Genomic DNA, 13,905 nt, shown 5'->3' on the forward strand with positions numbered 1-13,905 from the left:
AGGAGGTAGGAGACAGTTTGTAATGTCTTTAACATGGTGCTTCTGCATAATGGCCTAAGATGGCAACTGTCGGTGTCTGGAGGACTGGTGAGGAAGTACACAGGCACCCTGAATAGTGTTCGTTTCAGTGTTAAAGTGGTTCCCTATGATTGTCCTAATCAGGCCTGAGTGAGGAGACAAGACAGAGCTGCATGATGAAGTTTAGGCAGGTCACAGTTGAGTATAACAGTTCTCCAAGCCCTTACTAGCAAAATGGTGCTCCTCATCAGACCATTTAAATCAAAGTTTCTGCCAGTAGGGATCCAGGCAGCAGGATGCTATAACCACAGCACAGGTGACATCATCTGAGAACTGCCTCGGCAGGTGGTTTGGTCACCGTGTGACCATTATAGAGTACTTATGTTATGCCCAGATGGCAGGGACCCCCAAAAAGACCACCGTGGAGACCGAATCCCGTATGTAAAAGCAAAGAGCCTTGCCGGGCGGTGGTGGCGCACGCCTTTAATCCCAGCACTCGGGAGGCAGAGCCAGGCGGATCTCTGTGAGTTTGAGGCCAGCCTGGGCTACCAAGTGAGTTCCAGGAAAAGGCGCAAAGCTACACAGAGAGAAACCCTGTCTCGAAAAACCAAAAAAAAAAAAAAAAAGCAAAGAGCCTTTATTCAAACTCAAGCTTAGACACACCCCCACCCCTTCCACCCCCACCCCCCACCCCCTGTGTGTCCGATGTGGTAAGATCAGAGAGTGCCAAGCCCAGGCAGGGTAGGGGTTTTATAGTAGTAGAGGTTGAGGGTGAGGGGATTTCTAGCGTTCAGGACCCTGATTGACTAGGGGAATCTTGGTAAAAGGGAAAGGGTGTGTGCTTGGGCTAAAAGACACCTGGTTATTTGGTTCGAACAGAACGTCTGGAATGTCAGGTATTTCCCCTTAGATACTGGCCCTCACTGGGTGGGGTCAACTTATGGCTTTTCCTGGGGACTGGGTGGTATCTGCCAGCAAGCCGGTCATGGCAGCTGTGTGGTCAAGCTGTTTTGGGCCCTCCACACTTACACAAAGATGGAAGAACAGATGTGTGAGCTGCTGCATGTGACATGGTAGGCAGTTACACGGGGGGGGGGGGGGGGGGGGCAGTTACTTTTTGCCCACTTGGCACAAACTAGAGCCATTTAGCAAGAGGGAACCTCCACTGAGGCAATCTCTCCATCTGATTAGGCTGTAGGCAAGCCTGTGGGGTATTGTGTTTATTAATGGTTGATATGGGAGGGCCAAGCCTCACTGTAGGCAGAGGCACCCCTGGGCAGGTGCTTCTGGGTTGTCTAAGAAAGGAGACTGAGTAAGGCCTGGAGACGAGCCAGTAAGCATCATTCCTCCATGGTCTCTGCTTCAGTTCCTGCCCCAACTTCCTTTCCTGATGGACTGTCAGCTATAGGCTAAAATAAACCCTTTCAAAGCTTCCCAAGGTTTTGGTTAGTATTTTATTACACTAATAGAAAGCAAACTAAGACGCACAGTAAAATATCTTCAACAAAGTAAGTAGAGGTACACTCTAAACCCACAACACTAAACACCTAGTCATTTATTTCCTTGATCAGGTCCTATATACCATACAGTACTGCGTGTACTCTCTGACTGCCGGCAGGGCTGCCTTGTTTAGACCAGCATCGCCACAAACACGTGAGGAATGCATTTTGCAGAGACACAGTCCCGGCTAGTACACCTCACTAGGCCATAGGAATTTTCAGCTTTGTTGTGTGATGTTTCTTGGGTCAAGAAATAGAAACATCTATTTACCTAAGCAAAAGGGCTCCAGTGGACCAAAGAAAGGAGCCCACTCAACTCCAGCTTGGTGAGCCAATGAGCTTGTTGGGGTTACTTACGGGAGTATGCGTGATTCAAAGGCAGCTGCAACCAGAAAGCCTCCTCCCCAGTAATTATTTACTGCTTATACAACCTTAGAGAGGGGCCTTGTGAGCATCCCTCATGCCTCCATTTAGGAAGTAAATAGGCCTGGTCCCCTGAGAGTCCCCTTGCAGGTGATCAAGAGCTGCTCTTATCCTAGATGGCGATATCCAACCCAGGGAAAACAGCTTGATCATAACCAGAGAGGGCCACTCTAAAATACTGTGGTCTAGAGTTGACTGAAATGAAACGTCTGTATCGTATGACTCTGGTGCCTTGGGTATTTTAAATACTATGTAGATAATTTTTAATTAAAAAAATCAGCATTTAACAAGAGAAAGATAGGCCTGTAAGGGTGAATCTGAGTCAAAAACAGAACATTTTTCTCTTCCTTCCCTCCCCTCCTTCATTCCTTCCTCCCCCCTCTTTCTTTCTCTTCTTTTCTTCTTTTCTTTCTTTCTTTCTTTCTTTCTTTCTTTCTTTCTTTCTTTCTTTCTTTTTCTTTCAGATGGTCTCGCTATGTAGTTCTGGCTGACCCTGAACTCACTATGTAGAGCAGACTGGCCTCGAACTCACGAATACTTGACACCTCTGTCTCAGAAGTGCTGGGACTAGAGGGGTGTGCTACCATGTCATTTTCATTTTTGACACAGGGTCTCATTCATTTCGTTAGCCCAGCTGAACTCTAATGCTTGACAATCCTCTTGCTTCAGTCTCTTGAGGTGTGGGGATTACACGCAAAAACCTAAACATTTAAAAATCCCAAAGGCATTATTTCAGGATAGTTATTCTTTTGAGACATCATTTGGGCTGGAAAGATGGCTCAGTGGCTAGGAATATGTACTGTTCTTCCAGAGGGCCCAAGTTTGATTCCCTGCACCCACAATGGTGGCTCACAACTGCCTGTACTCCAGCTCCAGGTGATCCAGTGCCTCTGGCCTCCAAAACTGGAAGAAAGGAAACTTTCTATTGTTTTGTTTTGACACAGGTTCTCACTATGTAGCCTTGACTGGCCTGGAACTTTCTATGTAAACTAGGCTGTCTTCAAACTCAGAGAGACCTGCCTACCTCCAGACTGCTGGGATTAAAGGCATGTGACATCACATCCATCTTGCCTTTTTTTCCCTACTTCTGGGCTTTTAAGAATCTGGTGATATGTAGGAAAGTGTAAAAAACAACAAACAAACAAAAACACATAAAAACAAAAAACAAAACAGAAATTAAACAGACTATCAGGTCAGAATGAATAGTTTCCTCAGGAATGTAATAGTGTGAGGTTAAGTGGAAAAACAGCAGACACTTGCCTGCACATGACCATGAATATATTGAAACAGAAATAATGGAAATGTACACAATTCTACAAAAACATTGTGGTACCAAAATTATATGCAGAAGGATGGCACATATCTTGAAAACAGAACTGTGCTTATAGAAGAAAAATTAAATGCTTAGTAATGTTACTCCTTTCAAAGTTAGGAGTAGAGATTTAAAAATATTACATCTTTTTTTTTTCTTTTTAGATGTATTAACAGTGTATTGCATCACGGGGCAGTGGTGGCACATGCCTTTAATCCCAGCACTCAGGAGGCAGAGACAGGCAGACCTCTGAGATCGAGGCCAGCCTGGTCTACAGAGTGAATTCCGGGACAGCTAGGGCTACACAGAGAAACCTTGTCTCAGAAAAATAAACAAACAAAAAAGTAACCCAGTCCTGAAAAATCAATGAAATTTAAAAGTCAGTATCCACAAGTTAAATTTGTTTCTAACACAGGGGCTCCTGTTCATTTATTTACTGTTTGGGGCTGCTGTCGCTGTTCAATGGCAGGCCTGAGTAATTGCAGCGGAGATCATGTGGCCCACAAAGCTGAAACTATTTACTGTTTGGCCCTTTTCAGAAAATTATTTGACGAAGCCCTAAACATTAGACTCTTTAAGCTGCTCCATGAATGCTCTACCCAACTTGTCTTTTCAGAGTTGATTCCATCTTTACTTTTCAAAGATATTTACTTCAATTATAAAAAGAAAATTGGAGGTGATGAGCCGTCTCAGCCTGACCTTAAGAAATGGAGGCAAGAAAACTGATTTAATGAGCCTGATCCAGCAAAACTAGAAAAGCCGGGTGGTGGTGGCACACGCCTTTAATCCCAGCACTCGGGAGGCAGAGCCAGGCGGATCTCTGTGAGTTCGAGGCCAGCCTGGGCTACCAAGTGAGTTCCAGGAAAGGTGCAAAGCTACACAGAGAAACCCTGTCTCGAAACCCCCCCCCCCAAAAAAAAAATTCAGGGGAGAAAATTACTGAAAAAACACTCCTAATCTTATCTTATCCCAATCTATCCTCACCAAACTAATGTCTGATTATATTTTGCTGTATTTTCCTATGATTTTCCTGGGTGCTTAATGTTTTTCCCAGTACAAATGCAATAATACATTGTTTTGTTTTTAGAGACAGGGTTTCTTATCTTTTTGTTTTCCTGTGTGGAGGACTGAATCCCGGGGCCTCTTACATGCTAGGCAAATGCTCTACTACTGAACTACACCCAAGCACAATAAGGCTTTTTTGGTTGTTTTTTTGTTTTTCCCTCAGATAGAGTTTCTCTGTGTAGCCCTAGATGTCCTGAGACTTTATAGACTAGGCTGGTCTTGGACTCAAGAGATCTACCTGTCTCTGCCTCCCTTATGCTGGGATCAAAGACGTACTCCACCATGTCCAGGAACTGGGGTTGTAATTTAAGGATAGAACTGTTGTTTAGCATGTGCGAGACCCTGAGTTTGAGTCTTTGCACCACCTGGAAATAATGTGATTTTCACATATCAACACATTTTCTCTCTCTTCCCCCCTCTTCCTCCTCTTCTTTGGTGCTGCTGTTGGCAGGAACTCATTATGTAGTCACAAAGAACCTCCTGCCTGTCTCCCCAGTGTTGGGATTGAAAGCATGCTTATTCACCATGCCTAGCTACAGTAAGCTTTCTTATCAACTCCCTACAGCTTCAAGGAGTGTGTGACCCGATTTCTGGGAAGAGGGAGGCGGCTAGCAGATCTGTGATGTGTGGATAATAATCCTCCTCTTAACCTGTGATCTCTGCATCTTTTTTCCTCTAGTAAAGATATGTTATTTGCTTGAATGTCTTTGGAAAGGGTGCCCAGCCAGGCGCCTATACAATGACTTGGGGGAGAAAAATGTTTATACAAACACAGGTCTATACCGGGTGGTGGTGGCACACACATTTTTTTTTTCCAAGACAGGGTTTCTCTGTGTAGCTTTGGCACCTTTCCTGGATCTCGCTCTGTAGACCAGGCTGGCCTCAAACTCACAAAGATCTGCCTGCCTCTGCCTCCTGAGTGCTGGGATTAAAGGCGTGCGCCACCAATGCCCAGCAGTGGCACACATCTTTAATTCTAGCATTCAGAGGTAGAGGCAGGTGGATCTCTGTGAGTTTGAGGCCAGCCTGGTCTACAGAGTGAGTTCCAGGACAGGCTCCAAAACTACACAGAGAAACCCTGTCTTGGGAATAAAAAACAAAAACAAATAAAAAACAACAACAACAACAAATGCAGGTTATAAATAGTTGTCCCCCTCTCCCAGGCATTTCTGGAATGATACACATATGTTCTTTAGTGTGTGTTGTACATGCAGGTGTATGCCTTTTTGCTTGTGTGTGGGGCAGAGGTTAAGCTTATGTATCTTTCTCAATCACTCTCCATCTTACATGGGCAAGGTCTTTCACTTGATCTCAGAACTTGTTGATTCTGCTAGTCCAACTAGCTAGCTTGCTTCATGGATGCATGCTGAGGTTACAGGTAGGCTGCCATGTTGGACTGACAAGCAGGTGATGGGATTTGAACTCCTATCCTGATTGCACAGCATCCCTCTTCACTACTAAGCCCTCTCTAGTAAGCTTTTAAATTTTACTAATATGTACCTTGTTTTAAATCCATCTTTAACTCTTCACACCATAGGTAACTATAAGTTTTTTATGGACCCACTGACGCTGTTTTTATTTGCATCGATAACTGAATAGACAAGCTTATCCCATGGGAATGAATCAAGGTCCCCAGTGCTCCTGAGGTCAGAGCTGGGGTTGCTCTTCTGCTTCCTGAGTTACTAATCATCTCCTTGTAACCCTAGCTGACAATCTGTGACCCTGTTCTAGGTGCATCTTAAAATTGAGATGATGCTTTGGGTTACAGATAAAAACACTAAAGAAAAGTAGCCTTTTCACTACAATTGTCTTTTACTGCCCAAGTTTCTAGACCTCCCGACCTCACTGGGGTGGGGAAGGCAGATGGAGTTAGGATGTGGAGGGCTTCACTCTGGAAACACATTCTCCGTTTCTGAATAACTGTTGACGTTTTACGTGTTACCTCACAGAAACCTGAACAGAAAGACTGGACAACGGTCATTTTGGGTTGAAGAACAACTTGAAATTTTTTTCCAGCAAGCCGAGTCCAAGAGGGGCACTATGACTTCATTATAGGAGCGTTTCTACCCACAGTCTCAATTTCACTATTTCATCGTGTAAAATCCCTCCATTAACAGAAAACAATTCCGCTCTTTAGACTTAGCCAAACAAAAGCCCCAGCACTCAAAGGGGAATTCACTTGAGCCTCAAGGAACACTCTTGCTAAGAACAATTTGCAGGTCTGGTAGGTCAGAACTCTAATTCTAGCACACTGAGAGGGCGGGGACCGGTGGACCTCAGTTGAGTTCACGGTTAGCCAGGGCTGCTTAATGAGACAGTGTGTAAATGAAAAAAAAATTTTTTTTTTCGAGACAGGGTTTCTCTGTGTAGCTTTTGGAGCCTGTCCTGGATCTCGCTCTGTAGCCCAGGCTGGCCTCGATCTCACAGAGATCCGCCTGCCTCTGCTTCCTGAGTACTGGGATTAAAGGCGTGCGCCACCACTGCCCGGCGTAAATGGATTTTTCAAAAGTGTATACAATTACAAACCGGGTTTTTTGTAAAGCCTGGGTTTCTTTTAACCCGGTACACCTTCGAGGTAGCTAGGAAAAGCTTTGGATACATCTTTTTGTATCCAAAGACGTATGACCGAGCGAACGTTGCCAACCATCGACCCCCGTCCCACCCACAGACCACCCGCCAGAGTCGTCTCGGGGGGCGGGGGGTGGGGTCCTCGAAAGGAAACCCCGCCCCCCCTTGGGACTTCCGGCTCGGCGGAAACTTCCGTTCTCGGCTCCAACCGGGCGGCCCCCGAGCGTCTGGACCCGCCCTGGAAGTGACGTCGGCGCGTTCCTTCCATTTTGTGCAACGCCCGAGCTGCTAAGTGCGTCAGTTGTGGCGAGACGTAGACGAGAGTTGAGGTCGGGGTCTGTAGGGAGGCAGGACAGCTCCGTCGCAGACTACGGACCTCCCCGGGTCTCAGCCGCCAAAGACCGTGTCCGGTAGGTGAGTGGCTCGCTTTGAGGGCAAGGCTTCTCGGATCGAGGCTTCTTCATGGCCGCTCGGGTCGCGAGTGGCCGGGGCTTCGCTCTTTGCGGAGGACGGCGTCTAGAGAGCGCAAGTTGATTGAGGTGGGCGCTGGGGCACGTCTCCCTTTTGGTGTTGCTTGAGGGGGACACAAGGCGGAAGGGCGGGCGTGGAGGGGGGGGGAAGGGACGGCGTGTGGAGGGGGAAGCGGCGCGCTCCTCCCCGCCGCCCTCCGGTGCTCTTATCCGGCCCCGTCCGCCGGGAGCCGGCCTTGCCCGGGGCCGTCAGGGGTTACCTCCTGGCCGGCAGGCGCGGCGATCAGGACCCCGGGGGGCTCGCCCGGGACTGGGGGACCTGAGTTGGGCCGGCTCGCTGCTCCTCCCCCGCCGCAGACTCGGCCGCCGCCATTTTGTGCAGCGAACGCGCCCGTGGCCGACTGCGCAAGCTCGGCTGTGGCGTCGCGAGATTCCGGCTTGTGACGCTCGGGGGAGGCCGCGACGCGGCGCGCGCGGCCGGCTGCTATTGGACGAGGCCCGGCGGAGGGCGGGGCCGGGCTTCGCCCGCAGTTCTCGGCCTTTCCTAACTGCGGCAGATGGGAGGGGGCCCGGGAGCCGGGCACGGAGCGCGCCTGCGCAGTCTGGCAAGGCGGCCACCGGGCGTTGCGGTCGGCCGTGGTGTGGAACCTGGGAACGAGAGAGGGTCGTTTGAAGAGTTGAGTTTCGATTTGAGTTTTGGCAGTGAGGGGGCCCGGCACTGTGGTTATCGTAGTTGGTAGACGTTTTTAGGCTCTGTATGTCTTCGCCTGCTTGACTAGTCGCTGCCCTGTGCGGTTCATTGATCTTGTCTCCATTGATTGACTGTCGTAAACAGGAAACACTAGCCGGGCGTCATGAGTGGCTGTCGAGTGTTCATCGGGAGACTAAACCCAGCAGCGAGGGAGAAAGACGTGGAAAGGTTCTTCAAGGGTTATGGACGGATCAGAGATATTGATCTGAAAAGAGGTTTTGGGTTTGTGGTAAGTATTTCGAACCCTGTCAAGAAGTGGGTTGAGGATAGCCAGGGCTACCCAGAGAAACCCTGCCTCGGGAAAAACAAAACAAAACACCGAAAAAAATAGGTAGACCCAGGTTGTGGTGGTGGTGGAGGTGCACACCTTTAATTCCAGCACTGGGAGGATCTCTGGAGTTCCGAGGCCAGCCTGGGCTACAGAAGGAGATCCAGGACAGGCTCCAAAACTACACACAGGGAAACCTTGTCTCGAAAAACTACACACACACACACACACACACACACACACACACACACACACACACAAAGCAGGTAGAGCATCATTTGTGATGAGCGATGATTTTAAGCTGATTGAGTTCATGTGTAAATTTTTTCCAGAAAAATGCAGCCTTGAGTCAGTGAGCTCTATTAAGAAAGGATTAAAAGTAATGGCTGGCTGGAACCCATTCCCAGTCACCCCTTGGTTAGGTTTATATGTATTTGAGTTTAAGGTATATTTCATTTAACACTTTTCATGATTTTAATGCTGTGTAGAATGCATGTCCAAAAGCTCTTTACTGTAATGTCAATTTTAGGAATTTGAGGACCCAAGGGATGCAGATGATGCTGTTTATGAGCTTGATGGAAAAGAACTTTGCAGTGAAAGGTAGGTATGGTCATTTTACAGGTAGTTTATCCAGGATAATAGAGCAAACTGACTGTGGAGTGTTTACGTGTGTGGTGTAAGCATGTAATTGGCATTTTACATCTCGTCATAGAGTTACAATTGAACATGCTCGTGCTCGGTCTCGAGGTGGGCGAGGAAGAGGACGATACTCTGACCGTTTTAGTAGTCGAAGACCACGAAATGATAGACGGTATGTGGTGGGCAATGGCCTCTGGTGTTTAGGATAGGAACCATTAGCAGCATATTCTGAGACATGTTAGTTCACATACTGAGAACCCAGACACGTGATAGAGGTGCTTGAATCACTGGTTGCTTCAACTCGGCAGTAAAATGCTTCATGGTCCATAGCATCTGACACTGCTTATTTTCTTCCTCAGAAATGCTCCACCTGTAAGAACAGAAAATCGACTTATAGTTGAGAATTTATCCTCAAGAGTCAGCTGGCAGGTTTGTTGAAATACAGTTTTGAGTTATTTTAATGTGGCATTTAAAATGTTAATGGGTAGTTAATGTTTTATTAATATTAAAACTTTTATCTTAAATTAATGATTTAATTGAACTATACTTTTATACTTTAATTAAATGTAACTGGGGGATGTTTCAGATTTTAATATTAGTGATCAAATGTAATTGTTTTGAGGTTATTTTTTTCAATGTTTTTAAAAATCAATTTTAACCAAATATTAAACCCTTTATTTGCCAGCCTATCTGTGTCGTTGGCCTTATGACGAGGAGTGCCTGTGGGTTATCCTAATCGTTGTCTTGGTCACTCTTGGTTGGGCCTGGTTGACTTTGCCAGTCAGCTCCTACAGTGATCAGTTGGCCACCTCTAGATCTGTGTTTGCCGGTCTAGACGTAATCGGTGCACTTACTTGAAGTGCCGGGTTGCAGCGATCCCAGAACGTTGATAACGTGATCTGATCCCTAAGTTGAGAGCTGTCTTCCTGTAACGCTTCCGAATAAGAGGTCCTGGTCGAAAGAGTTGAAAGATACGCAATTAGTTGGTCGTTGGAATCCTGATCGCAGTAAAGTGGTCCTTGGTAACTGCACAAGAGTAAAACATGTCTGCATCGCCAGTAGTCTGCTAATAGGGAGGGCTGTGCGATTAAAGGCTTCCATCGATTGGGTAGTATCCTTCAAGTGGGTGGCGAAGAGCCAGTCGGGCCTATGTCATGAAGGTTTCTCCGACCGCTTAATGGTTTGCTGCTTGACTAGCCTAGGGAAATGTTAATAAAGGTAAAGTAAATTTTTTTAATGACATATGGGGCACAAAATAACTGGTGTCTTGTAAATGTTTTTTTTTTTTTTTAAATATAAAACTACTTTAGTCTTTAAAACATGTACTGTTCCTTTTTGTTTTTTTTGTTGTTTGTTTTGTTTTTTTTGTTTGTTTTTTCCCCCTTTTGTATTGAGCTCAGTTAAACTAATACTATAATGTTAAAAATTGGAATTTTCCTCTAGCATTTTGCTTAAAAGCAATATGCTATTTGCTTATTTCGTGCCCTGGCATAATTTTTGAACTCTGATAGAATACAAGTGTGGTATATGCCATGTTTGTACTTTATCTAACAACTTCTCTTTCAGTAGTCTTGTTTTTATACCATGTGGTTGTTTGTCTGTCACTTTGCCCCTTCTCTCCTTAACACAATTGTCTTGTGTTAAGGATCTCAAAGATTTCATGAGACAAGCTGGGGAAGTAACCTTTGCGGATGCACATCGGCCTAAACTAAATGAAGGGTGAGTATGCACTGGAGTTGAGCCTTTTGCTTACTTTGGCAATTTCATTGTGGCATTGCTAAGATCCAAAATATGCATGTACATGCTTGATTGTGGTAGTTTTGCATTTGGCAGTTTTGGGGGACAGGTTTTATCACAAGGGATTGTTGATACTGCCATTTAGTAGGGACTTGGCATACTGCTGCACATTTGACAATACATGGGAAGACACCCCAGAAACAGTTGTCTGCCTGCCTCAGAGCCGAGCTGTGCAGTGTTATCAGCAGTAATGGGCAAGCAGGGAATGGACTCTGGTTGTCTTGATCTGTGTCTACAAGGCTGTTGTTTACATAGGCTGTAAAGGAATTTTTTTCTCTCCCATTTTAGGGTAGTTGAGTTTGCCTCTTATGGTGACTTAAAGAATGCTATTGAAAAGCTTTCTGGAAAGGAAATTAACGGGAGGAAAATAAAATTAATTGAAGGAAGCAAAAGGCACAGGTATTCTTTATTAATATTTTTAAACCAAAAGTTTTACTTAACTGACATTTAGAGCTTTATCATACAGGTTGATTGTCTTGTCTTCTTTGTTTCCTCCCCATTTTTCTTAGCAGGTCAAGAAGCAGGTCACGATCTCGGACCAGGAGTTCCTCTAGGTCCCGGAGCCGATCTCGTTCCCGTAGAAGCAAGTCTTACAGCCGCTCAAGGAGCAGGAGCAGGAGCCGGAGCAAGTCCCGTTCTGGTAGTAGATCTCCTGTGCCTGAGAAGAGCCAGAAACGTGGTTCTTCAAGTAGATCTAAGTCTCCAGCATCTGTGGATCGCCAGAGGTCCCGATCTCGGTCCAGGTCCAGATCAGTTGACAGTGGCAATTAAACTGTAAATAACTTGCCCTGGGGGCCTTTTTTTAAAAAAAAACAAAACAAATTCCCAAACCATACTTGCTAAAAATTCTGGTAAGTATGTGCTTTTCTGTGGGGGTGGGTTTGGAGGGGGTTGGGCTGGATTTCTTTGTAGATGTGGACCACCAAGGGGATGTTGAAAACTAATTGTATTAAATGTCTTTTGATAAGCCTTCTGCTCACACTTTTGTGACTGTCTGAAGTATATAGTTTGTGTATATTGACAGAGCTCTTTTATAACTAAAGCATTTAATTTTTTGTACTAGAAAAATTTTTGAACATTTTAGTTCATTGTTCAGATATGTTAACTTGATTAGTTTAATTACTCAATTAAACTAATAGCTTTGGACACTTTAAAAGAGCTCTAATTTGCTTGTATATAAAGGCTTAATATGAGTTTTCCTTGTTAGGGTCAGGGTGTCTTCTCACCCATTAGCAGCTGTAGACAGACGTTAAAGCAGCTGTTTGTTATTGATAATAAAATATATCAAGTATTATACAACCGCTTTTGGTCTTTTTCTCTCAAGAAGTCCTGTATGATTTATTGTTCTATTCCATTCGGTGTATCCTAAGTTAAAACTATACATGTAAAACCCTGAAGTAGTGTGGTATGGGCTTGCGAGTTTATTTTGCTGTTTAAAGCTAGTGAAAGAGGGGCTAAGTTGAATGGCAGTTAACCTTATTTCTGTTCTTCCATGCTTTCCTATTGCCACCTGACTTGTATTGCCATCAGGTTACTTATCCTAAGTGCAGAAAGGGCAGTGCTTTGATAAACACTAAGATCCAGTGCAGATGTTGTCTTGACTTCTTGACAGATGTAACACACAGTTGGGATAGTTGATCATAGTGTAATTTCTCAGTGATTGAGCTTTAAGGGATTTTCATGTGCTGGGCTTAGTTCTGAGAGATAAAACTATATGCATGTATTAGATTTTTGAGACAGGTTACTTACTCTGTGTAGCCCTGGCTGTCCCGGAACTCGCTTTTTGTAGATCAGGCTAGCCTCTGTTTCCAATTACTGGAATTAGCCACCCATTCTCTAGCCCAGTTTTAATAGGTAGTCATTTAGGTCTATCCCTGTGAGAGTGAGAGCTGCCCTGTAAGTGAGTTTTTCTTCTTGATGAAAGCCTAGTTGCCAGGTGCTAGCTTGGTAAGTATTTGACAGCAGAACCTGAGTGCTTGATGTTGAGTGAATCCTCAAAAACCACTTAGGAAATTTAGGGGCTTTTCAAAGGACAAGTTAAGGGGTCAACTCTTAGGATCCAGCATTTCTAGATCTATTGATACCTCAGGACTAGACGAGCATACTCACTCCTGCCATATGGAATAGAAGTAGAAAAAATGAGCTTGTTTGCTTCCGCAAAGTGCGAGTTTGGGAGTGAGGGCAGGCATTTGGGACTAGGTTTGGGAAAAGATAAGCCTTGTTAGGAAGGCTGGTTACTTGCTAGTTCCAGTAAGAGAATGAGACAGCTGATCTTAAAACAGGCTAGATCTAGGACTAGTGGTGTGCTTGTTTACTTAGGGAACTGTTGCCAGAACACTGACAGAATCTAGCCTTCTCTTTCCTAAGAACTGCATCAGGGTGAAGTGAACGCTAAGACTTGAGATTTGAGAAGTTAGGCACTGTGTCTGGGCCTGGCTGGTTTGGGGCTTGCTATGTGCTGGCCTAACTCAGATGCACCTGCCACTGACTCTTGAGTACTGTACTTAAAATTTGTGTGCCACACAGACTTAGAAGTCTCAAGACGAGTAGTTGTTTCCTTTCATCTACTTATTTTTTATTTTTATTTTTATTTTTGGTTTTTCGAGACGGTTTCTCTGTGTAGCTTATGCGCCTTTCCTGGAACTCACTGTAGCCCAGGTTGGCCTCGAACTCAGAGATCTGCCTGGCTCTGCCTCCCGAGTGCTGGGATTAAAGGCGTGCGCCACTACCGCCCCGGCCTCATCTACTTCTAAGGATAGTTTGAAGTCCCAGTTCAGCCTTCCCTGAATGCTAGATTTTTACATTAGTTAATCACATCTTGCACAGTGGTAGCTGGATGTTAGAGAAGTCATTGAACAGATGAACCTCCAAATTAAGAAATGGTATTTTGTGGTGAGTTGATACTGGCTTATATCCTAGGCTGGCTTTCAACTTACTGTGTAGCTAATGGCCTCAATTTGTCATTCGTTTATGCCCTCCCCCAAATTGCTGGTGTTAGACTGCCCTAACATACCTAAACTTTTTTTTTTTTTAGTTGAAAACTTGGGCTTGCTAGGTACTGTGTAGCTCAGGCTGACCTCAAACCTGAGGCAAAC

The 13,905-nt window shown here is 45.2% G+C and overlaps 1 protein-coding gene, 1 long non-coding RNA gene and 1 other non-coding gene across 8 annotated transcripts; 2 read left to right on the plus strand and 1 right to left on the minus strand.

The window, feature by feature from the left end:
• Positions 1–3,923: 3,923 nt before the first annotated feature.
• LOC131924794 (small nucleolar RNA SNORD57) lies at positions 3,924–3,995 on the plus strand. The gene has a single exon (XR_009383055.1). It is a non-coding gene; the product is annotated as a small nucleolar RNA SNORD57 (small nucleolar RNA).
• A 3,143-nt stretch (positions 3,996–7,138) lies between these two features.
• Positions 7,139–12,109, plus strand: Srsf5 (serine and arginine rich splicing factor 5). 6 transcript variants are annotated; one of them, XM_059279275.1, is made up of 8 exons: positions 7,142–7,424; positions 8,191–8,335; positions 8,904–8,974; positions 9,087–9,185; positions 9,373–9,442; positions 10,659–10,732; positions 11,099–11,209; positions 11,320–12,109. In XM_059279275.1, the coding sequence occupies exons 2-8, from the start codon at positions 8,210–8,212 to the stop codon at positions 11,579–11,581; spliced, it is 813 nt and encodes a 270-aa protein (XP_059135258.1). In that variant the 5' UTR covers positions 7,142–7,424; positions 8,191–8,209; the 3' UTR covers positions 11,582–12,109. The 6 variants fall into 6 exon arrangements, with proteins under 6 accessions (XP_059135264.1, XP_059135258.1, XP_059135262.1 ...); XM_059279279.1 differs by having other exon boundaries at positions 11,323–12,109; XM_059279277.1 differs by having other exon boundaries at positions 7,142–7,299.
• On the minus strand, positions 7,153–7,803 carry LOC131924064 (uncharacterized). The gene is made up of 2 exons (XR_009382776.1): positions 7,616–7,803; positions 7,153–7,401 (listed from the first exon to the last, which is right to left on the minus strand). It is a non-coding gene; the product is annotated as an uncharacterized LOC131924064 (long non-coding RNA).
• Positions 12,110–13,905: the final 1,796 nt, after the last annotated feature.

Source organism: Peromyscus eremicus, chromosome 14 (genome assembly GCF_949786415.1).
Source record: "Peromyscus eremicus chromosome 14, PerEre_H2_v1, whole genome shotgun sequence".
NCBI classification, from domain to species: domain Eukaryota; kingdom Metazoa; phylum Chordata; class Mammalia; order Rodentia; family Cricetidae; genus Peromyscus; species Peromyscus eremicus.